General features: G+C 42.4%; 1 protein-coding gene across 1 annotated transcript in view; it reads right to left on the bottom strand.

Annotated features, from left to right (window-relative positions):
* Nucleotides 1-6,221: 6,221 nt before the first annotated feature.
* Nucleotides 6,222-24,231, bottom strand: part of LOC118362221 (EMILIN-1-like) — an 85,307-nt gene continuing 67,297 nt past the window's right edge. The window contains exons 4-8 of the mRNA XM_052510624.1: nt 21,562-24,072; nt 15,457-15,582; nt 15,203-15,220; nt 14,604-14,738; nt 6,222-9,264 (exon numbers count right to left, since the gene is read on the bottom strand). Of these exons, the coding sequence (XP_052366584.1) occupies nt 8,942-9,264; nt 14,604-14,738; nt 15,203-15,220; nt 15,457-15,582; nt 21,562-24,072 (3,113 nt within the window). The 3' untranslated portion in view covers nt 6,222-8,941. The remainder of the gene's footprint in view (nt 9,265-14,603; nt 14,739-15,202; nt 15,221-15,456; nt 15,583-21,561; nt 24,073-24,231) is intronic.

The raw sequence follows: 24,231 nt of genomic DNA on the forward strand, positions 1-24,231 counted from the left end.
CTTTCCTCACCATTTTAAATAAGCATGCCCCGTTCAAAAAATGTAGAACCAGGAACAGATATAGCCCTTGGTTCACTCCAGACCTGACTACCAGCAGAAAAACATCCTGTGGCACACTGCATTAGCATTGAATAGACCCCGCGATATACAACTTTTCAGAGAAGTTAGGAGCCAATATACACAGGCAGTTAGGAAAGCAAATGCAAGCTTTTTCAAACAGAAATTTGCATCCTGTAGCACAAACTCCAAAAGGTTTTGGGACACTGTAAAGTCCATGGAGAATAAGAGCACCTCCTCCCAGCTGCCCACTGCACCGAGGCTAGGAAACACTGTCACCACCGATAAATCCACGATAGAGAATTTCAATAAGCATTTTTCTACGGCTGGCAATGCTTTCCACCTGGCTACCCCTACCCCAGTCACCAGCCCTGCACCCCCCACAGCAACTTGCCCAAGCCTCCCTCATTTCTCCTTCACCCAAATCCAGATAGCTGATGTTCTGAAAGAGCTGCAAAATCTGGAAAATCAGCCGGGCTAGAAAATCTGGTCCCTCTCTATCTATCGGGTTTCAGAGCTGGTCATGGGTGCACCTCAGCCACGCTCAAGGTCCTAAACGATATCATAACCACCATCGATGAGAGACAATACTGTGCAGCTGTATTCATCGACCTGGCCAAGGCTTCCGACATTCATACATTATATTATCCAAGAATAGAATCAATGGTCCAATAGTTGAAATTACCATTATTCCCAGATCCCGGACTGTAGCTTTAAACTTAAGCTGCTGTCCTGTTCAAAATGGAACTTGGTGTCATTCACTGATATTGTTAATGTAGGCCTACTGCAAAATTCACCTGAGCTCCGTAGACTGGTCTTCCCTGGCTGTCTGACACTGCTGGGAGCCCTGTCACCATTTGATCCTGCTAAGACATGATGAGCATAGTGTTGTGTACTGACTGCACTATTCTTGCGGGATCATTGCTGCGTGGTCAGATTTGTTTATGTGGCTGGGAGTGGGCGGTCAGACAGACGACTTTGGGATGACATTTTTTGGGGGGTTCGACAGATTATTTGGAAACGGTCCTCTTTCCGCTTTGTGTGCGTTAGTCAACCTATTGTATTAAAAAGCTACAGATCTGGGAATAATGGTCATTTGAATTATTGAACCATTGATTCTATTATTGGATTATATAATGAATTCATGTATACACCAAGGTAATTCGTTGTCATGCTTGCCTCATCTTAGCAGGATCAGATGGTAACAGGCGTCTGTACATATGTGCCAATGAGAGAGACATGTTGGTCCTCAATGGATAGTGGTAAAATACAGAAAATGTACAATTATGGAAAAGGCATTTCAATCATATTACAACTGCAGAAGATCCAGTTGTATGCTTGCGTTGGCTTTTCCATTGTAGCTACCCTACCAATTCATTATGTAGTGGAAACCTGGCCCACCCATTAGATTTTTTAGATGTATCAACAAAGTTACAGGTTATTAGAAAGGTTCAGAATGTATGTGAAACATCACAGCACAGTTAAAAATATATATGTCGGATGGAAATCATAAGAGGGCGGTACACGGAGATAGTTGGGATGGACAGAGTAGCTGAGGGGTGGGTTTAAAAGCTAATGTTCTATAATATAAAAACATATATTTAATGTTACCGCATGTGTTTAAGTACTATCTTTTCAGATGTAATTTATATTAAAATAACTATATTCTTTCTACGTAATTACTGTACATGCCATGTACAGTGCCTTCAGAAAGTAATTCCATTGTATTCCACATTTTGTTGCGTTATATTCTGAATTCAAAATGGATTAAATAAAAACATTTCTCACCCATCTACACACAATACACCCTAATGACAAAGTGAAAAAGTGTTTTTAGAAATGTTAGCAAATTTATTGGAAATTAAATACAAGAGTATCTCATTTACATAAGTATTCACACCCCTGAGTCAATACATGTTAGCGTCACCTCTGGCAGTGATTACAGCTTCAGCTGTATGAGTCTTTCTGGTTAAGTATCTAAGAGGTTTGCACATCTGGTTGTACAATATTTGCAGCTTCATATGTTTGTGTTCATTCTAGGGAAGCAAGCAGCAGGCAGTAGTCAGTGCCAGGGATACCCCTAGACCCAATAAAATCAGGGAGGAAATGGATGCACAATGTAGACAAAATGAGCATAAATTTGAACAGCAGATCAGCCCAGGAGAGGTTGATGAAGTACATTCCCCAGGGGAAGTTAAAGAAATGGATCCCACAGGAGAGGCGGAGGAAGTAGACTTCAATATCCACGTCACACCATATCAGCCAAAGCCAAAACTAGTGGTAGAGCAGAAGCTGTCAAACTTCGGTTTCAGGAAAGGTGGTACAAAGAATTCCAGTGGCTCCACTATAGTCCCAGTATCAAAGGAGTCATGTGCTTTTCCTGCACAAAAGCTTTTAAAAGCAAGAAATCACCCACCTCTTGCAAAAAATGCAGATCCTGCATTTGTGCACTCTGGATTTTGAAACTGGAAAAAGGCACTGGATAAGTTTTCTTCACATGCATGCAGCCATGCACACAAGGTTGCCATTACCACTCGCTGTCAGCAATCAAAGCTCGTGGATACCCAACGTTCTACAGTAAGAGCTATAAAGCAGAGTGAAGCAAAGTCTTGATTTAGGAAAGTAGTGGTTTCTGTCCGTCTTCTAGTATTTCAGGAATCATCTCTCAGGGGCCATGAAGCTACCGAAGATAATCTGTACCAGCCACTGAAAGTTAGAGCTGAAGAATTTCCTGTACTCACTACATGGCTGAAAGGCAGTCAGGATTATATAAGATCACAAATCCAAAATTAAATCCAGAGTTTAATGGCCAACAGCATTGTGAGAGACATCACAAAGATAATCCACAATCTGCCACTGCTCCAGTATTCCATAATTATTGATGGTACACAAAGGGGAACAGAACAAGAGTAATTCTGTATCCATTATGTGGATCAAAATCTGGTTTCTCTTGAGGACTTTGTAGGTTTTTATTAAGTCTCCCTATCAACTGGAGAGAACCTGTCAGAAGTTGCCACAAATGTGCTACTCCACTTGAACTTACCTCTTTCAGGTCTGAGTGCACAAACATAAGATGGTGCGGCAAACATGTCTGGGGAAATCAAAGGAACACAGGCTAGGGTGAGAGCAGTGCAGCCACTGGCTCTGTATGTGCATTGTGGCCCTCTAGTCACTCAGGCTGCCTGCACATATTCCTCTGTGACATGTGATGCACTGAAGTGGCTCCACAAGCTCGGCTGCCTGTACAACCAGTCAGGAAAATACAAAACAACATTCAAGGAAATAGTGGGGGTCATTCACAAGCCTAAAGCCCCTGTGTCCAACAAGGTAGACTGTTAGGACTCCAACACTGAGGTCTGTGTTGGGTCTATACGAGTCTGTGCTGCTCAGCCTGGAGGAAATTAGCACATCTGATTAATCCGACACAGCAACAACAGCAAGAGGGTTGCTGGATAGGTTTGAGAAGGGGATGACATTCCTATGGCTCCTTGCAGCCTTTGAGGTAATGGAAGAGTTGGAATGCCTCAATCGCACCTTACAAAAACAAACAGGAAAGTTGATGGGATGCTTGCTGCAGTGGACTGTGTTAAGACTAAAATGAAGGCAAAGAGATCAGAGGTGTAATTTCAAAAGATCTACAGCAGAGTGACAAAGTTGATTGCCAATATAAAAATCCAGTTTATTCAGATGTAATCCACCAAAGAGCTTCACTGACAATGCTGCTTCATACTCACCGACATCCCCAGAGGATTTCTACAGGGCTAAGTTATTCAATGTGGTCGACATAGTTGATGTGCAGCTATCGGAGAGGTTCAAACAGGGTGGCCTGGAAACTCTGGCTAAGCTGGAGGAAGTTCTTCTCTCTGGGGAGATGGATGCTGCAGTGGTGGACCAGTATCCAGAGTTGAACAGGAGATCACATTGAGGTGCAGCTGGCCATGTTCAAGATGCAATTCCAGTACAAAACAAGTACAGAAGCTGCATCTGTTCTCAGGAAGAAGAATCCCTCATACTAATGGTTGACCCTGCATCCTCTTCTGAAGGAGTTTCAGTAGTCTAAGGCTTAAGACCTGGCTCAGAAGTGCATTGGTGCAAAGCAGTTTGAACCATGTGGCAGTCTGTCACATTCATTGGGACAGACTGGATGAACTAGACGTGGAGAAAGTCTGCCAGCTGTTTGTCTTTGCAAATGACCACTGGAAACATGTGTTTGGTGCTTTTGATTAGATTGAAAAGATAGAAGTAAGAACAGACAGGGTGAATACCTAACCCTGAGTTTTATTCTTCAGTGGGACAATACACACATTTCAATGCCAAAGACACCAGAATGGCTTTCCAAGAGATGTTGAGTGTTCCTAAGGGGTCCAGTCCTAAAACCAGGTTTGAATAATCCTGCCAATTAATGGTTCCCAACCAAATTTACTGAGCTTGAGCAATTCTGACAAAAACAAAATATGTTTCCCTAAGAGTTGCACAGAATGATTTACAGCTATAATTGCAGCCAAATGTTCTGCCAACACTTTTTAAATGTTTTTATTTAATCAGGCAAGTCAGTGGCCTACACTGGCCATTGCAAATGATCAGGAAACACTTGATGGGGGTGGAGACAAGCACAAAGACTGGTGAAACAGATCAGGGTGTGACAAGGGAGTCATCCGTTGATGATTGACTGACAAAATATGCACAAATGGTCCGTCAGGGTCACACAACATTTGCCCTGTGCCCCTTAAAAATGTCCCTTTGGGACCTACAGTATGAGTAAAGGTGATCCGTGACGAAAATAATTGCTTTCGGATCTTGTGTTGCTTTCAGGCCTTTGTTCACTTTGCCTTACTACTGAGCTAAACAGTGTTACTTCGACCGCCTGCATCTGGGTCTTACCTTGATTCCTGATATAAACCAGCAGCTCAGGCCCTTCCAGGGTCTCTCAATCCAACCGGAGGAGACAATCCGGCATCGGAACGACAGGTTTTGGATGTCAAAACCTGAGCTCATTACACAGATAAAGGACAGCGGAAATCTAATGAAGAAGAAGAAAGAAAAAGGGGGGAAAACATGGATAAAGTTGTATTCCCTGGAGTCGGTGAGAGGAAATGCAGTAAGTGTTCCTCCTTCCATCTCTTTGTCTAGACATCCAGAACTTGACGAAGTCCCATCCCAGCTCGACGCAGGAGAAACGTAAGGGTACTTTGTTCATCATAAATTAGACATATGTGTCTGTTGATGGACAGCTGTGAGATGTTATTCTTTCCATTAATTTATAGGGAGATCTCCAATGACTCTCTCTTTTTGGCCTTGCAGACTGGAAAATGGCAAGGCTCTACACTTTTTCTTTCTTAGCCTTTACAGCACGGGCCAAGAGAGACGCAAAATGTCATGTTTATTAATGTGCAGGAATAAAAATGTATCAAACATTTTGACTTAAGTTCCAAATGGCCTAATAAGTCTAATGGAAAATTCTTCCAGATACTGAAATACTTGATTCCGTACGATATACTGTATTTAATAAATCACAGCAATCACACAAGAGCAAAGTACCAAGAGGTCTGCTCAAACTAGACAGATGACATCACAAAACATGACATCGTCACCTTTCTCACTCCTTTCCCACTAGATTAGAGTCATAACCCTCTGAGCAGCGAGTGAATCCGAAACTCCTATGGAGAGGGCAGGGCTGTGTAAAATGTTATATCTTTATTTGAACCACATGTGTCGCAAAATCACAAATTCAAGGTAACAGGTTGGACTATAGGGAGGAGTTGTAAAAAGAAGATCTTAAATACCTAGCATTGCTTTCATTGGCATGTGGTATAACCAGTTATTCATGACTTACTTCATAGACTGAGTAAACCGATTCCTTTAGCAATAACAGGCACGGAGGTCAGATAGGAGCAAGCACTTTGTGACATCGGCTGATGTAAAATGGGCTTTATAAATACATTTGATTGATTGTTTGAAGTGGATAAATACTCAAAGGCACAGGGGAGCAATATTGCAACTTCTCAACTAAATACAGCGTCTTCCAATAGTGATATTTAAAAATAAAAAAAACTCCATGTATTTGATTGTAATGGTGTACATCTCTGCGAAACATGTTGGTATCCATTTGATACAGTTTTGGGTTCAAATAATATTTCAAATACTATTTCACATACATTTCAAAGTAAGTATTCAGATATGTTTTATTTGAAAAGACAAGTAGTTGAATATTGGAAGGTATTTGGAAATACACTTGGAAAGTATTGACATGTATTTGAAAATTCTCAAATACACTGGCTGTGTCTGAATACCCATACTATTGTACTACATACTTAAACTGCATACTATTTAGCACGTACCGTTTAGTAAAAAGTATGCCACGGCCGCAACGCTGGCTGAGAAGGTGGGGCGGGGCCAAATGAGGGTGTATTCTTTTCAATAGACGTATCGCATTTCAAGCCTGATAATAGCTTATTTCCAATTTTATTAATTTCTCTAAACTCTGAATAAAATAGGAATGGAGTTATAGGCCTACTCAGGCTATCACATTCGACCTATATCGTAGCCCATATCGCCCATCTATCCTATTTAAAAAAGACTGAAGACTGGTTCCATTTCAACATATTTAGTAGTGAAACCAAAGTGCTGTAACATATATAAATTATATCAAATAGCCTAGTGCACACACCAAAACTCTTCAGATGTTCAAATCAAAAGACTATTGCACAGAAAAATGTGGACAGTCGGGTGCATCACAAATTCTGAACCGCTGGACAGCAACATATTAAACTAAAACACTGATCATTGGGAATGAGATAAGAATAACTGCAAAGGCTTGACCCATAAATTAAATAATACAATCAGTAAACTAGTCTACAAAACTAAAACAATCCATATGTTGAAATCAAAAGGCCAGATTAACATGACATCAATAACACAGCCACATCCCGAGTCCCCGGTTCCCACACATTCAAAAATAAGAAACCCTTAAGAAATAAGAAACCCTTTTGAATACGAAAACAGAAATCTACAAAAAACATATAATTTGAACACCACCGCAGAAACTTCGCTATTCTGCATCTGCCCAATTAAGAAGTCTAGTTTTGTTATTTGGCTACTTGAAGGGAACGAGAGCCTATCATTCGCAACCCACCTCTTCCAATGCATTGTGGAAAAGTGTGCATCGAATTCTACTAGATGAAGAGACAAAATTAGTATTACATCCTGGCATTTAAACAATACTTGATTTTCGAAGCATTTCTTTTCACATACTCAAACGGCCTACAATCTAGGACTCAGGAATGGATATTCGGACACAGTCAGTGACTCAAATATACTCCGATGCATTTAACCCAGGTATTTTAAAATAGTATTTGAAAGTACTTTCAAATAGTAGGCTATTTTTTGGAAAATACCTTCAAATACTTGCAATATAAGTAGTTGATTCAGGCCACATTATTAGAAAATACTCAAATACACAGATTTGTTATTTTATTAGAATCCAGGTCTGATTTGATCATCTGTAAGCTGAATTTCCAAGTAAAGAACACATAAACATATGCTCCAATAGCCTACCAACCTAATGCACTGGTTAATAACGTCCTGATGCTGTTCTGATATCGTTGCCTGCTACATTGCATCTGGTATGGGTAAGGTTGAAGTGAAATGTGTTGTCATTTGTTGAAAAAAACTTGGTATTCCAAAAAAATCCTGGTTAGAAGATTCCTGGAATCAGGAGAGAACAAGAAGGTCATCTGGTATCCTCCAACCAGGATTCCTGGAAAACCTGGGAATTTGGGGAAATGTTGCAGATTTTTGCAACCCTACTGATGTAATAAAGGGGCTATAGCCCATTTGGTCCTACTGTACTGTGGTGTAAAGGCAGCGTTTCCCTCTGGTTGAGGTAAATTCCTACTTGGTTGTGGCTTGAGGCTGTGCTTTGAGTTAGGAACATTCTTTCATTAATCTGGAAGTATCACAGACATTTCGGAAGGCTTTAGGTAAGTGACGGACGGCGCAGAAAATGCTTTGGAACCTGCCAGTAAAGGTACTGAAGCTTTAAAATAATATCCACACAGGCAAACTTTGGATTCACTGGGCCAAAGGCATTACAGGGTATAAAGACCAGAACACACATACAAGGAGATAGAAAAGGGCACGGTAATATCAAAACAATCACAAAATGTGTGAATTAATCTCATAGAAAACAGTAGAACAATAGAAAACAGCTAGAGAAAATCAAGAAATTGATTTCTCATTCGTGGTTTTTAAGGTTAACTACTTAAGGTTAACCTCAGACCTTTACTGTGGGTCTGGCTCCATGGCAGGGAAACACTTTGCAGCAAAGGGGTACGTGGGATGTCAAGGAGACCTTATGGCCGGTATTGGTGCATGAAGGACTACTGTACTCCGAGCCCCATGCCTGGAGTGAGTAATAAGGAGACGGAGACACCAATAACCGTATACAAATCCTGCAGTAGTACAAATTCGTTGTGAAAACACTTCTCCAAATGCTGGGCAAGCTAAACATCACTCAGTCTGCTGCTGCGCAGTCTACAGTATATCCTATGTTTTTTTCAAGCAGTTCATCAGGTCTCACAACACCAGAGGGCCAGGAATGAAACGCGGAGGAAAAAACACAACACTTTTCTGTCATTGTCGTCATCTCCTAGTTCTCTTTCATTCCCATGTTTCACGAGTCGATATAAAGTCAGTCTAACCTCATTCTCTGGACTGATCATTTTGCTTTCAAAAGCAGTTGTCAAATAAAACTGTGAGACTAAATGGCTCCGGAGCGTAAAAACCCCAACCCCTCTCTTCTTTCTCACTTTCCTCTTCCCTCCCTCCATTCCTCTCCCTCTCCCGTGTTCCAGCTTGAGAGCCTAGGGGATGCTGTCCCGTTGGCTCACATCTGTTCGTACAGCAGCATTCCATTGAAAATGGTGAGAGGCTCTACAGAGTGGGCCAGCTTGCCCATGACGAGGTCAATGCAGACCGTGTCTCCAACCTGGAGGGGAAGGATGATGTTGAACACGGCCAGGGAGCCGGGGTTGATCTTGGCCTCAGCCACTGGCTTGTTCTCCAGGCCCTCTGGCTGGTATCCCCCGGAGTCTACCCGGGCCATTCCGTAGTTGGACTTGGACAGCACCGCCTCAATCTTCTCGTTCTTGTGGCCCGTCAGGATGGCGCTGAAGAAGTAGCGTCCATCAATGGGCGCTGTGAAGATGCCTGGGGAACACAGAAACAGAGAGGAAAAGGTTAGAGTTAGCTTAGCATACTCCACTGATGTTGAAGGCAATAACAGTTGCCTGTTCAGGCTTATAACTTGGTTTGAAAGTTAGCTCATTCTACATGAACTAAAACAATGGACAAGCTAATTACTGTACATTGTGAGTAGAAGGTTCATGTTTACGGTCAGTGCCGTTTCAGATTAGGGAGGACGATTTTTCTTATTTCTATTACAGCATATTTGATGACTGTCATTCATATTTCATTCACCCAGCTCAATGTAACTTTGATAGGTTTAGGCTACTACGTGATACTCGAATTTGCCCTATATCCATCATGAGGTTACTACAACCTAGCCTACAAATGAATGTTTTTAAGTAGGTGCACAGGTCGAGAGACAAATTGAAATAATCAAGGTGAAAGACAGTGACACATTTAATACCACCTTGCACACACGTGCCGGCATCCAGCTGATCTGGGGTGTAATCATTAGTCCAAACAGTTGCAAAACGGGAACATTTTGCAACTAATACGAGAGTTGCTGCTGGACAAATTCCGTTTGCTTCCATTTAAGACTTTTTGCAACAGAATCGGTGGAATGAATACACCCCTGATCACCTGCACACACAGTTCACTTTCATAGCAGCCACATACAGCATAATCACTTTGCTTGTGGTATAATTCCTTCTCGCATCTACCCACTCTCCTCCTCTCACCTTTTAATTTTGCTTGTTGACCTCATTGCGCAACACAACAACTGTCTGTGACCAGGTGCAAAAACCTCTCCAAGCCAAACCTTCATACCATAACCGCTACAGAGCCTACATCGTTGTCAGCGAACTAGAACTAACACGTTAGTGAACGCACAATCCAATCCATGTGTACATGCATGCAGTACAGTGTGCAGCAAGACGTTTAGCAGTTACACCGGCGATCCCAGGTGGCAATAAATTTAGAAAACCTAAAGCTGACTTTGACTTTGAAGAGTTGCAGTATTGGATAGCCTTAGCTAGCTAGCTAGAATACAGTGGGGAGAACAAGTATTTGATACACTGCCGATTTTACAGGTTTTCCTACTTACAAAGCATGTGGAGGTCTGTAATTCTTATCATAGGTACTGTGCTGCCATCCTGTTAGAAGGTAACAGATTATTTTATTACAATGGTTAAATTGGATTTTCATTGTGTTCAATGGTGTTATTTGCCCCCTAGTGGCGCTTTCTGGTACTTAGAAAGACGACGCAAACAGGAAGTACAGAATTTGTTTTGCACGCATAGAAGCAGCTACAAACAACGCTACGGTGCAGGTCTTTCAATGTAGTTATTTCTTGTCACGCTTCTGCCTTGGAAAAATATTTGTTTGTAAGTTCGATTCAAGCATTTAGCTAATGATGATAATCTTGTTATTGATAGAGTTGCTTACATCTCAATGTTGGTTGCATTTACTCACAAATTGCAATGCCTTTAATGTATGTCGTTAGCAGTATTACTTTGCTCATGCGTCATGCAAACGAATTGTAAAATATACAATACTGTAGTTTTGTTACTGTTTCTAGTGTAATATGCTTTGTTATTCTACATAGATGGTTATACATTATTAGAGTAATGAAAGGAGCCAATTACCATATGGTTACCAATTAGCTATATGGTTTGGCATCATGCCAGATGCATGGTACCTTAGCGCGTGCTTTGTATTTATGCAACTTCAAATGTTTAATGTACAGCTACAGTATGTCGGTGTGAATTGAATACTAAAGTATATTCTTTTCTGTATTTTGCAGTTTCACAACATAAACATTTTCAATATATTAATTCAAGAAAAGTCACGCCTTGGGAGTTTTATTGAAGACTTAGTTGTTAGCTATCTGTCTAGTTTTGCATTGGAACGCAACTCAAGGGCAGAATAGGTACGCTTCAACTGTGAGAGACGGAATCTAAAACAAAAATCCAGAAATCACATTGTATGATTTTTAAGTAATTAATTTGCATTTTATTGCATGACATAAGTATTTGATCACCTACCAACCAGTAAGAATTACGGCGCTCACAGACCTGTTCGTTTTTCTTTGAGAATCCCTTCTGTTCTCCACTCATTACCTGTATTAACTGCACCTGTTTGAACTCATTACCTGTATAAAAGACACCTGTCCACACACTCAATCAAACAGACTCCAACCTCTCCACAATGTCCAAGACCAGAGAGCTGTGTAAGGACATCAGGGATAAAATTTCACAAGGCTGGGATGGGCTACAGGACAATAGGCAAGCAGCTTGGTGAGAAGGCAACAACTGTTGGCGCAATTATTAGAAAATGGAAGAAGTTCAAAATGACGGTCAATCACCCTCGGTCTAGGGCTCCATGCAAGATATCACGTCGTGGGGCATGATCATGAGGAAGGTGAGGGATCAGCCCAGAACTACACGGCAGGACCTGGTCAATGACCTGAAGAGAGCTGGGACCACAGTCTCAAAGAAAACCATAAGTAACACACTACGCCGTCATGGATTAAAATCCTGCAGCGCATGCAAGGTTCCCCAGCTCAAGCCAGCGCATGTACAGGCCCGTCTGAAGTTTGCCAATGACCATCTGGATGGTCCAGAGGCGGAATGGGAGAAGGTCATGTGGTCTGATGAGACAAAAATAGAGCCTTTTGATCTAAACTCCACTCGCCGTGTTTGGAGGAAGAAGAAGGATGAGTACAACCCCAAGAACACCATCTCAACCGTGAAGCATGGAGGTGGAAACATCATTCTTTGGGGATGCTTTTCTGCAAAGGGGACAGGACGACTGCACCATATTGAGGGGAGGATGGATGGGGCCATGTATCGCGAGATCTTGGCCAACAACCTCCTTCCCTCAGTAAGAGCATTGAAGATGGGTCGTGGCTGGGTCTTCCAGCATGACAACGACCCGAAAAACACACAGCCAGGACAAGTAAGGAGTGGCTCCGTAAGAAGCATCTCAAGGTCCTGGAGTGGCCTAGCCAGTCTCCAGACCTGAACCCAATAGAAAATCTTTGGAGGGAGCTGAAAGTCTGTTTTGCCCAGCGACAGAGCCGAAACCTGACGGATCTGGAGGTCTGTATGGAGGAGTGGGCCAAAATCCCTGCTGCAGTGTGTGCATACCTGGTCAAGAACTACAGGAAACGTATGATCTCTGTAATTGCAAACAAAGGTTTCTGTACCAAATATTAAGTTCTGCTTTTCTGATGACTCAAATACTTCTGTCATGCAATAAAATGCTAATTAATTACTAAAAAAAATCATACAATGTGATTTTCTGGATTTTTTTTAGATTCCGTCTCTCATAGTTGAAGTGTACCTATGATAAAAATTACAGACCTCTACATGCTTTGCAAGCAGGAAAACCTGCAAAATCGGCAGTGTATCAAATACTTGTTCTCCCCACTGTACATAGCATTCCCCTCTGTTTGAGTCAGTTTGTTGAGTAGACTAAATTAGCTGTATTAGCTAAGTAAGTGAAAGGTAAGCCAAGAGGAAGAAAAAAAATACAACGATCTCTCTCTGCTGCTTTTCCTTAACCTTTGAAGAAATTAATTTGTTCAAAACTGTTCAACTATTCTCTTTCTCTCTCTTTGAGTCAACTACTCACAACACTGCAGTGCTAGCTAGCTATAGCTTATGCTTTCAGTACTAGATTAATTATTTCATCCTTTAATTGGATGAACAACATGTCAGTTCATGCTGCAAAAGCTCTGATAGGTTGGAGGACGTCCTCTGGAAGTTGTCATAATTACCGTGTAAGTCTATGGAATTGGGTGAAAAGCCAGCCTCCTAGGTTTTGTATTGAAGTCAATGTTCCCAGAGGAGGACAGAAAACAGCTGTCCTCCGTCTACACCATGGTGCTTGCCTAGAGGGTGTTGTTGAGGCTACTGTAGACCATTGTAAAACAGTGTGTTTAAATCAGTTATTTGGTGACGTGAATATATTTAGTATAGTTTTATCTAAAAATAATAACTTTTTTATGTTTCACTATTTTAATGTTTAACCTTCGTCCTCTGAGGAATCTCCACTGCTTCACATGCAGATTGAATTCACAGTATACATTGGCATCAGTAGTATGCACTGATCATGTTTGTGTATACTTATTCAACCTCGAAACAACAACAATGCCTTTCTATTAAAAAGCAAGTAAAAATACACCTTAGAACCTTTCTCTCGACAACATTCCGCTGAAAAAGTAGTATGTGAAATTCAAAAATATTTTTTAGAAATATGTAACTTTCACACATTAAACAAGTCCAATAGAGCAAATTATATAAGATACAACTGTTATTCACAGAATTAAAGTTAGACTTCTCCTTAATGTGTGTCAGATTTCCCAAAAAACTTTACAGAAAAAGCATAATCTGAGAACCCAAAACAGCCAGAGGAATATACACCATTTTGGAATCAAGAAAGTTAGAAACAACACCATAAATATTCACTTACCTTTGATGATCTTCATCAGAAGGCACTCCCAGGAATCCCAGTTCGACAATAAATTACTGATTTGTTCCATAAAGTTCCATCATTTATGTCCAAATAGCCACTTCTTGTTAGCGTGTTCAGCCCAGTAATCCATCTTCATGAGGTGCAGGCACTTCATCCAGACAAAAACTTGAAATGTTCCATTACAGTCCTTTAGAAACATGTCAAACGATGTACGGAATCAATCTTTAGAATGTTTTTAACATAAAAACATACTTTGTCTTCAGAAATGCACTGGAACGAGAGGTAACTCTGTTGGGAGCGCGCATCATGAGACCAAGGCACTATGCCAGACCACTGATTCAGAGGTCTCATGAGCCCCTCCTTTATAGTAGAATCCTCATTTAAGTTTCTAAACATGGTTGACATCTAGTGGAAGCCGTAGGAAGTGTAACTTTATCCATATCTCAATGTGTATTCGGTAGGCCAAGCTTCGAAAAACTACAAACCTCAGATGTCCCACTTCCTGGTTGGATTTTTCTCAGGTTTTCGCCTGCCATTTGAGTTCTGTTATTTTCACAGACATCATTCAAAAAGTGAAAATGCTGCCCCCTATCCCAAAAAGGTTAAGGAACAGCGGGGATTGTGAAGTAACACAAACACAGGCACAGACACAAGCATACAAACACATGATAACATACACACTATACAAACATGTAGACATGGATTTTGCATTGTAGATATGTGGTAGTGGAGTATGGGCCTGAAGGCACACACTTAGTGTGTTGTGTATTCTGTAATGAATGTTATGTAAAGTTTTACTGCCTTCATTTTGCCGGACCCCAGGAAGAGTAGCCTTGGCAGCAGCTAATGGGGATAAAAAATAAATACAAATACAAATTCAGTACCTGTCCGCGGGTCATAGAACTCTCCCTCGTTGACAAAGATCTTGTCGAAGACGATGGTGCCAGCGTTGAGCACGGGGTAGGTGAGAGCTGCAGAGAAGGAGAGCTTGGGCACGTTGGCATCAGCACCTGGCATACCTGCGGGCAAAATCACATCAAGTCTCAGAAAATAACCCAGCAGGAGTAGAGGGAGAACATGATTTTTATCTACACCATATGTGATTTTTCATTGTTCTGACATGAGGAAATCTATTTTCACGGTTCATTACAGACAAAATGGCAAGGTAAATAAAGTGTAGGGAACATAGTGAGAAAGATGTTTTCCTGTAATAGGCTAATCTTCTGTAGATCAGACGCAGCTATACTGCCTTTGTGATGGGAATGCTACAGAATACTACATTTTAGTAAATACTTTAACACTTTTTTTTTCTTCTTAAAACTGCATAAACATTTCACTGTAAAATACCTGTTGAATTTTGGCGCATGTGATAAATAACATTTTATTTTGATGTAATGGGGTGAAACACACATCACTGTTGAAGGCATTAGCACATTGCAACAGTAGGACTCAAATGCAATGATTAAAACAAACATCAACATACCTTGTTCACCTTTGAGACCTGGAATGAAGAAGACAGGAAGAGATGAGTTCAGTAGTTGGACCAATTCAAACTGTTCAACCATGTTCGTTTTTAAGTATTCATTACTATTTTTATTATTTTTTCTTTCTGTAAAGTGTGTTGTGACTTTGCACTTAAAATAAATTGTCATTTGATGTCAAACATCAACATATAGCAAAACAACACTTCCTGAAGCATTAACACGTATTATGAAGGGTTTATATGGTTCCTGTTACCTGGTGGTCCTCTGGGCCCGTTCTCTCCCTGCCTGCCCACAGGTCCGTCCCTACCTTGAGACCCCTTGGGGCCGGGCAAGCCTGGGAACCCTCTTTCCCCAGAGGGACCTTGAGGACCAGGCAGGCCTGGGGTGGTGGGAGGCAATGACAACAATATTAATACATGTAACTTTCTTAATTTACATATATTTAACTGAAATAATCAGTGTTGACCCAAAGACTGCCTGTTATTGGACACAGGACATAGAACAAATTCCAGACTGTGTTAACAATACAGTGGAGGAGTTTTCTCATTCAAATATATAATTGAATTCCAACCACATAAACAGAGGACTCATCTTTGTATCTGTGCCATTCAGTGTTAATTTTGTCAACAATAACTATGATGAAAAATACTTGTTAGAAGTTAGAGGTAGCCTAAATAGTCATTATTTTACAGAAAAAAATGCAGACTATTATGTGACTAAAATGGCTGTGACTAAAACTAGACTAGAGTTTAAGTCAACTTATAGTTTTAGTTATTAACAAATTATTAAATGACAAAAATGTGATTAAACCAAAATTCACTCTGGTGCCATTTTAAAATAGTCAAGTGTCTTCTTCTTTTGTGTTTGAAAAAAAGCATAAAGTTTATATTGGTGATTTACTGCCACATGCAGTGCTGGATCCTGAACCAAATATAGTGTGTCATTCATTTATTTTGACTGCTAAATTGGCAGTGATATTTTTGTGTTGTTGCGTAAAGCCATTTACAAACCATAGGCAACACAATTTGAAGAAGAATACATCGCTCCCGATCAATAGGAATCCCCACCCAGTTTACTACTTCAAATGGTGGAAGCCCTTAACCCCATACACCAGAAGAAATTGGCCTTTATGGATAGGGCCAAATTGAAATGTTTCCAACAGAATAATTATAAAAAGCATATGCATGACCAAGGTAGCAATTAAAGAGAACACTTTGGAGACTATGGGGAAATTAGATTGATTCCAAAAATTACACTGTTGATTGTATGTGCATTTTACATTTACTATACTTTTCACAGCATTTGTCAATAACAAAATCTGAAAATATTCTGGATACACTCAGTAACATAATAAGAATATGAATTGCCATTTTGGAGTAGGTGCTAGATAAGAAAAAAAATATTACAAGGGTTTGAATGATAGGTCTAACTGGTGTCTCCAAGTGGCCACACATAGCGGAATCTAATCAGACCTACATACTTAGGTTCAGTATTCATCCTCTGTAAAACTTCAAACAGGTCCTCCTCTGATGAAGAGTAAGAGAGGTCGGACCAATTTGCAGCGAGGTATGTGTCCATTTTAATATGAAAAAAACTGAACACTACAAAATACAAAATAACAACGTAAAACAAACAAAAGAGTCCTGTGTGGCACAAACACGGAAAACATCCATCCACAAAACACAATAGAACACCGGCTACCTAAATATGGTTCTCAATCAGGGACAACGATTGACAGCTGCCTCTGATTGAGAACCATACCAGGCCAAACACAGAAATAGAAAATCATAGAAAAACTAACATAGACAACCCACCCAACTCACGCCCTGACCATACCAAAGACAAAACCAAAGACAAAACAAAGGAACTAAGGTCAGAACGTGACAGGTAGTTCCATTCTACCCAGTCAAAAGCTTTTTCTTCATCTAATGAAGCCTCCACTACAGGTTCTTGGTCATTATTTTTGGATTCGGGGTAAACTTCTTGTAAACAAACTATAGTTTTGGCAAGTCGGTTAGGACATCTACTTTGTGCATGACACAAGTCATTTTTCCAACAAATGTTTACAGACAGATTATTTCACTTATAATTCACTGTATCACAATTCCAGTGGGTCAGAAGTTTACATACACTAAGTTGACTGTGCCTTCAAACAGCTTGGAAAATTTCAGAAAATCATGTCATGGCTTTAGACGCTAATTGACATAATTTGAGTCAATTGGAGGTGTACCTGTGGATGTCTTTCAAGGTCTACCTTCAAACTCAGTGCCTCTTTGCTTGACATCATGGGAAATCAAAAAATAAAATCAGCCAAGACCTCAGAAAAATAATTGTAGACCTTCACAAGTCTGGTTCATTCTTGGGAGCAATTTGAAGGTCATCTGAAGGTACCACGTTCATCTGTACAAGCAATAGTACGCAAGCATAAACACCATGGGACCACACAGCCTACATACCACTCAGGAAGGAGATGGGTTCTGTCTCCAAGAGATGAACGTACTTTTGTACGAAAAGTACAAATCAATCCCAGAACAACAGCAAAGGACCTTGTGAAGATGCTGGAGGAAACAGGTACAAAAGTATCTATATCCACAGTAAAACAAGTACTATATCGTCATAACCTGAAAGGCCGCTCAGCAAGGAAGAAGCCACTGCTCCAAAACCAACATAAAACAGCCAGACTATGGTTTGCAACTGCACATGGGGACTTAGACCATGCTTTTTGGAGAAATGTCTTCTGGTCTGATGAAACAAAAATAGAACAGTTTGGCCATAATGACCATTGTTATGTCTGGAGGAAAAAAGGGGAGGCTTGAAAGCCGAGGAACCCCATCCAAACCGTGAAGCACTGGGGTGGCAGCATCATGTTGTGGGAGTGCTTTGCTGCAGGAGGGACTGGTGCACTTCACAAAATAGATGGTATCATGAGGTAAGAAATTTGGATATATTGAAGCAACATCTCAAGACATTAGTCAGGAAGTTAAAGCTTGGTCGCAAATGACAATGACCCCAAGCATACTTCCAAAGTTGAGGCAAAATGGCTTAAGGACAACAAAGTCAAAGTATTAGAATGGCCATCACAAAGCTCTGATCTCAATCCTATAGAACATTTGTGAGCAGAACTGAAAAGGTGTGTGCAAGCAAGGAGGCCTACAAACCTGACTCAGTTACACCAGCTCTGTCAGGAAGAATGGGTCAAAATTCACCCAACTTATTGTGGGAAGCTTGTGGAAGGCTACCTGAAACCTTTTACCCAAGTTAAACTATTTAAAGGCAATGCTACCAAATACTAATTGAGGGTTTGTAAACTTCTGACCGACTGGGAATGTGATGAAAGAAATACAAGCGGAAGTAAATCATTCTCTCTACTGTTATTCTGACATTTCACATTCTTAAAATAAAGTGGTGATCCTAAGTGACCTAAAACAGGGAATTGTAACCAGGATTAAATGTCAGGAATTGTGAAAAACTGAGTTTAAATGTATTTGGCTAAGGTGTATGTAAACTTCCGACTTCAATTGTAGTTAGGCTTCAAACCAGTCTAAAGCCACGTAACTGTTTAACTAAACCCGACTGTACCTCTGTGCGTAAAGTAAAAGTATACAGAAAAAATGTAACTACCTGGATTAGTGTGGCTATAGCTAGAGTCACAGCCTAAACTTAGCGAGCTGGCTAAATAGCACAGCCAACATTAGATTTGATCCAATGTTACCTCGCCAGTCATTATCAAGCTAGCCATCTAGCCAGCCAGATGTGCCAGCCAGTCGATCCTATAAGTCATTTTGCTGTATCCTCATGTTCTAACAGGTCACTATCAACTATATCTATATCTACTACAAGTTAAAAGACAATAAATCATGATGTAGTAGGAGTGAACAAGTCAGGGAGTTCTTTCCTCGTGTATGTTTCAGCCATCTTCACAGAGTCAAATATGCGCTCACCATTCTTGGTTTCAATCCACAAAGTCACCGGGTAGCGCAGGCTGCATGCCAAGCCAGCCTGCTGCAGGAGCCTCATCTGTGGGGAGAAAGCCCTCCCCCTCTGATGTAGTATGGGAGAAAGATCCGGAAAAATTATGATTCTGGCATCTCCGTACTTGAGCTCTCCCTTTGCTCGGGCAGGACAGAGGATGCGGACAGTGTCCTGGCACCGTAGAAATTTCATGACAAATGCCCTATGTGCAACCGGGCCAGGTAGTCACCTCCATAGAGTGCGATGGGCCCTCTCAATTTCCAGTGGGTGCACGGAACGGGGTAGGTTCAGAATTTTGGGAATCCATTTCTGTAGAAATGAGATGGTGTCTCTTCCCTCCACAGCCCCCAGGGAACCTGGAAATCTCAAATTCAAGCGCTTTTGGACATTTTCGTGAATGTCGAATTTCTCCTCGAGTTTAGAGATGGCGTCTTCCAATTTCTTGTACTTTGGCTCCATATCCTTGCGGACGTCCAGGATGGCAGCCTAGTGGTCAGAATGGTATTTGTCACTCGTCCCTTTGTGACTTTCTGGTCTTCATGGAGTTTATCGACCAGCATATCAATTTTGATGAGGTGTTCAGAAAGCGTCTCTTGGATTTTTGTTATAGCTTTGTCAATCTCCATTCTGAATCATGCTGGTGATTCTTCCGAGCTAGCATCCGCCGAGGCCCAAGAAGGGCTGTCAGAGGAGAGCACTATTACATGCCTCGTCTGAGTCTCTGCAAGATTGGCATTTTTTGTTTTGGTGATAAGAGATGTTTTAACTTCCAACTCACTTGTTAGAGCTTTGCCATTGCCGGAAGTCTATAAGGTGCTGTTTTGAGCTCTCCTACCTTTGCCATTGATTAACTGAAGCAACATACTCATAGTTTTTTGTTTGCGTCCCCACCGTCACAGAATTTTTGTTGTTTAAGCAATCCAAAAACATTCCATTATAAATCACAATCTGGGTCAAGTGGGCATAATTTGAACACTTATTCTATAAAATATGATTTTACAAACATTGTAATTTTGGCACGCATAGAATGGAGTCATAAGTGCATTCAAGTGTGGGTTCCACGGCTAATTATCTTCACAATCTGGCAAAAATTGTGGTCAGGACAACCCAGGGTATAATGTATGTCATCTTTGTAACAGTAGCTCAAACATAGCGATCATAGATGTTGACACAATTACATGACTTTTAAAATATAGAAATATGAAGTGCCCATTTGGACTCACAGGTGTGTGGTTTGCTTGTATGACATCAAAGCGGTACTTATAATAATTCTCAACGACTCATCTTTCAGAAAACATCAACTTGATTTACAGCATTTCCCCTCACTCAGACAACAAGTGGAGAACCTGAGCTCTGACGTCATGTATAGCATGTTACTGTAAATTTAGGTGATTATCAATGATACAAATCTGCCATTTTCAACTCTTATACAGGATTACAGGGGGAGTGAGTGGATAGGGCTACTAGCAATGTCCATGCTAAAATTAATTACATCCATCTAAAGTCCTCTTTATATTTCTATGTTCCCACCAGACACAGAATAATTGTATTATTTTAACACTAAGACCTAAGACCGAGAAGCTTCAAGGAGAGTTATGAAAGACTGCATAACACTAACAGACATACACATACTAATAGCAGGCTGAATCCATTGAATGTGTGAGACTCACATATTACAAACATTTGTTTCAATTACTGGATTATTAATGTTTTTGTAATCATCTTTGTTGGTGTTTGATAGGTCTCTGTGTGTATTGTAGCTAGCATCGATTTGTATGTTGACACTTCGTTGCAAATGTGTCAATTTAAACTTTACAGACCATTGTTCATTGTGTTCATATATCAACTGGTTGTGCTGTGTCTCATATACTTGTCTAGTATAGACAGGACAAGGTTAGCCTGGCGTTTTTAAGACACATTATGGTTTTTGTACAGTTCTACCAAAAGCAATGTATCATTCAAACCTCTAACCAACTGCACACAAAGCAAAACATGTGTGAGTGAGGATAGGTTTCATTAATTTTAACATATTGAATCAGTATGAACTCAACAAATTCTCAAACATTGTCAATGTAAATCATGTCTAAATGAACATGCTCTGTATGTCCAAAACATGCACTGTTTAGTTTCTGAAGATACCTACATTAGATCAAGGGAATGGCAACCCCAGTCCTGCTAATACACCTGGCTCCAATTATCAAATTATCATGGTCTTCAGTTTAGATTGCAATTAGTTTATTCAGGTGTGTTAGCTATAGGGCTGGAGGGAAAGTGTGTCACCAATCAGGCACCCGAAGACTGGAGTTGCTCATCCCTGATCTAGATCATATCTTTTGAAACAGCTGGGAGAAAGGGAAGGAATGTAGTGTCAAGTCAACACACTCACCAGTCAGGTCCTGTTCCGAGAGGTTCTGGAACTCCTTGAGGATATTGCTGATGGACGAATTGAGGTTCTTGATTTTCCCGTGGATCCCGTCCAGCTGAGTGGTCTGGATGTTCTTGATGACCCCTCCGTGGGAGATGACCGTGGCGTTCAGGCCGTTCACACAGTTCCACAGGCCCGACACATGCTTGTTCAGCCCCTCCTTGATCTTCTGGAGCGAGTCCGAGATGCCGTCCAGCCGTCCACACACACCCTCCATCTTGGACAGCCTCTTCTCCAGGCCGTCACCAGAGCGCTTGCAGTCACCCATCTCCACCACCAGGGTGTTCTCGAAACGGCGCACATCACGATCCACCCCGTCGAGGTGGTTGCGACTCTCCTCAATGTGCTCGGTCACGTCCTGCTGGATCTTGTCCAGCTCCGAGATGATCTTGTTCTTTGTGTTGCCCAGGTCGGTGATGATGCTGCCGTGTTTCTGCACTGTGTGCTCCAGGCCCCTCAGTGTGTCATTAATGGAGCTGAAGGTCAGGATGACCTCGGACAGCTCGCCCTGCAGGGACTTGAGGTGGCCGTTGTTAGATGTTCCTCCAATCACACTGTGGCCATCCAGAGGCTTCTGGGGGTCATCCAGGCCTCCTCCAGTTCCGCCACCTGTTGTTGGGGTCACAAGGCGGATCTTACACTGGCCACTACACTTGTCCACCTCCTCCTGGAGTTTTCCCACCTCCTCCTGCAGGGTGGAGCACACCTGCGAACAGGAGCTCTGGTCTGAGTCCACCCGTGTCCAGATGGCGTTGATGTCCTTCTCCCAGCGGCTCAGAGTGTGCTGCGTGTGGTTCTTCAGCTTCTTCAACTCGTCTTCCACTCTTCCGCAGATGTCGCAGTCGTCCACGCAACGACCTAGTGTCTCGATCTCTGTGACAATGCGGTTGAAGTGCTCGCCATTGTCTCCGGTCAGGGCTTTGATTTTACGGATGTCGTGGCTGAGGTCTACCACCTTGTCCATTAGCGAGTCGCCTGAGACGGACAGGTCCTTGATACGTGTGTCGAAGCGGCGGATCTCGTCCTCATTAGCCACCACCCTCCACGTGATAGACTTCACAGAGTCTCCGTTGTAATCATTTCCTCTGTCTCCTCCAGCTCCACCCCATCGATCTCCGGTTCCCCCTATTCCTCCTCTTCCGCCATCTCCAACTCCTCCAGTTCCGGTTTCCTCTGCTCCCCCTGCTCCTCCCCATCCTTCTCCAGTTCCTTTATTTCCTCCTCCATCTCCTTTCCCTCCTCCCCCTGCTCCTCCTCCAGCTCCTCCCCATCCTCCTCCATCTCCTCTCCCTCTTGTTCCCCATGTTCCTCCACTTCCTCCTCTTCCTCCTCCATCTCCTCTTCCACCTTCTACCACTCCTCCAGCTCCTCCTCCTAATCCTCCACAGCCACAGTCAGTCAGACTCTTGTCTAGGAGTGCCGTAGAGTTCTCCAGGCGGGTCAGCTTCTTGTCGTGGTCCAACACTCTGTCTTTTAAGGTGCCCACGTCCAGCTCTATGTCTTCGATGCGGTAGCCCTGGGCTTCGAAGCGGTCCAGGAACATGGTCCGGAGATCACCGAGCTCACGGTGGAAGTAGTCCTTCAAGTCGTTCTCTATTAAGGTGCAGCTCTCTTCTGTGTGCTGCACTGTGCTGTTCAACCGCCTTTCCATGTCGTTCAGACGGCTATCCAGCCTGTCCTCTATAACCTTGGGTAAGCCGGTGTCAGTATTGGGTCCAAAGCCACCACCGGGTCCAAAGCCACCTCCTCCGAAACCTCCACCACCATGACTACCTCCACTTCCCAACTCCTTATCCAGGCGGTTCTGGATGACATTGTAGTTCTCCGACGCAGAGCTGATCTTTCTCTCTGCATCTGTGACCCTGTTCTTGAGGTCGGTGACAGTGCTGCAGCAGCCCTGGGAGCGTGTGACCTCCCGGCGTAGGCCGTCCAGGCTCTGGCGGTAGTGTCCGTCCACTGCGTTCAGCTGCTTTTCCATTACCTGGATCCTCTCCCTGATCTCCTGCTGCTGCATTCGCAGGTCCTCCACCCCAGACTGGCAGGAGGAGCAGGACAGAGACACCCTCCTCTCCAGCTCTCTCAGGATCTCCTCTTTCAGCGTGCTGAGCGTCCCGCCACTAAACCCACCGGTGCCTCCAGAGGAGCCGCCAGTGCCACCCCCGAGATCATTCCCACTGCCAGCATTCCCATTGACCAGGTGGTTATTGATGCTGACCAGGGTCTTGTCATGGGCCTGGGTCCGGTTGTCCAGCTGGTCCAGTTTGGTCTGGATGCTGTGGATGGTCTCTTTCATCTCGGGCTGGGCTGAGTCCGCAGGGGTCTTGGTGCCGCCACCGGTGAAACCCGGTTTGTGCATCTCCTCCTGGAAACGTTCATTCATGCCCCTCAGGGTGGACTGCAGGTCATGGAGGTCCTTGGTCAGGCTCTGGATCTTGTCCTCCAGCTGCCGCATCTTGTCGCCGTCTCCTCGCCCTGGAACACAAACACATTATATTACAGTATATAATCTACTGTATATAGTTATAGATTCATCATGTATACCATTTGAGGAGTGCCATGGGGACATAGAGGAGGACAGAAGTAGGAAGAAGAAGAAGAGGGAGACGTAGAGGAGGAGCAGAACAAACAGAC

Source organism: Oncorhynchus keta, unplaced genomic scaffold (genome assembly GCF_023373465.1).
Source record: "Oncorhynchus keta strain PuntledgeMale-10-30-2019 unplaced genomic scaffold, Oket_V2 Un_contig_5916_pilon_pilon, whole genome shotgun sequence".
In the NCBI taxonomy this organism is placed as follows: domain Eukaryota; kingdom Metazoa; phylum Chordata; class Actinopteri; order Salmoniformes; family Salmonidae; genus Oncorhynchus; species Oncorhynchus keta.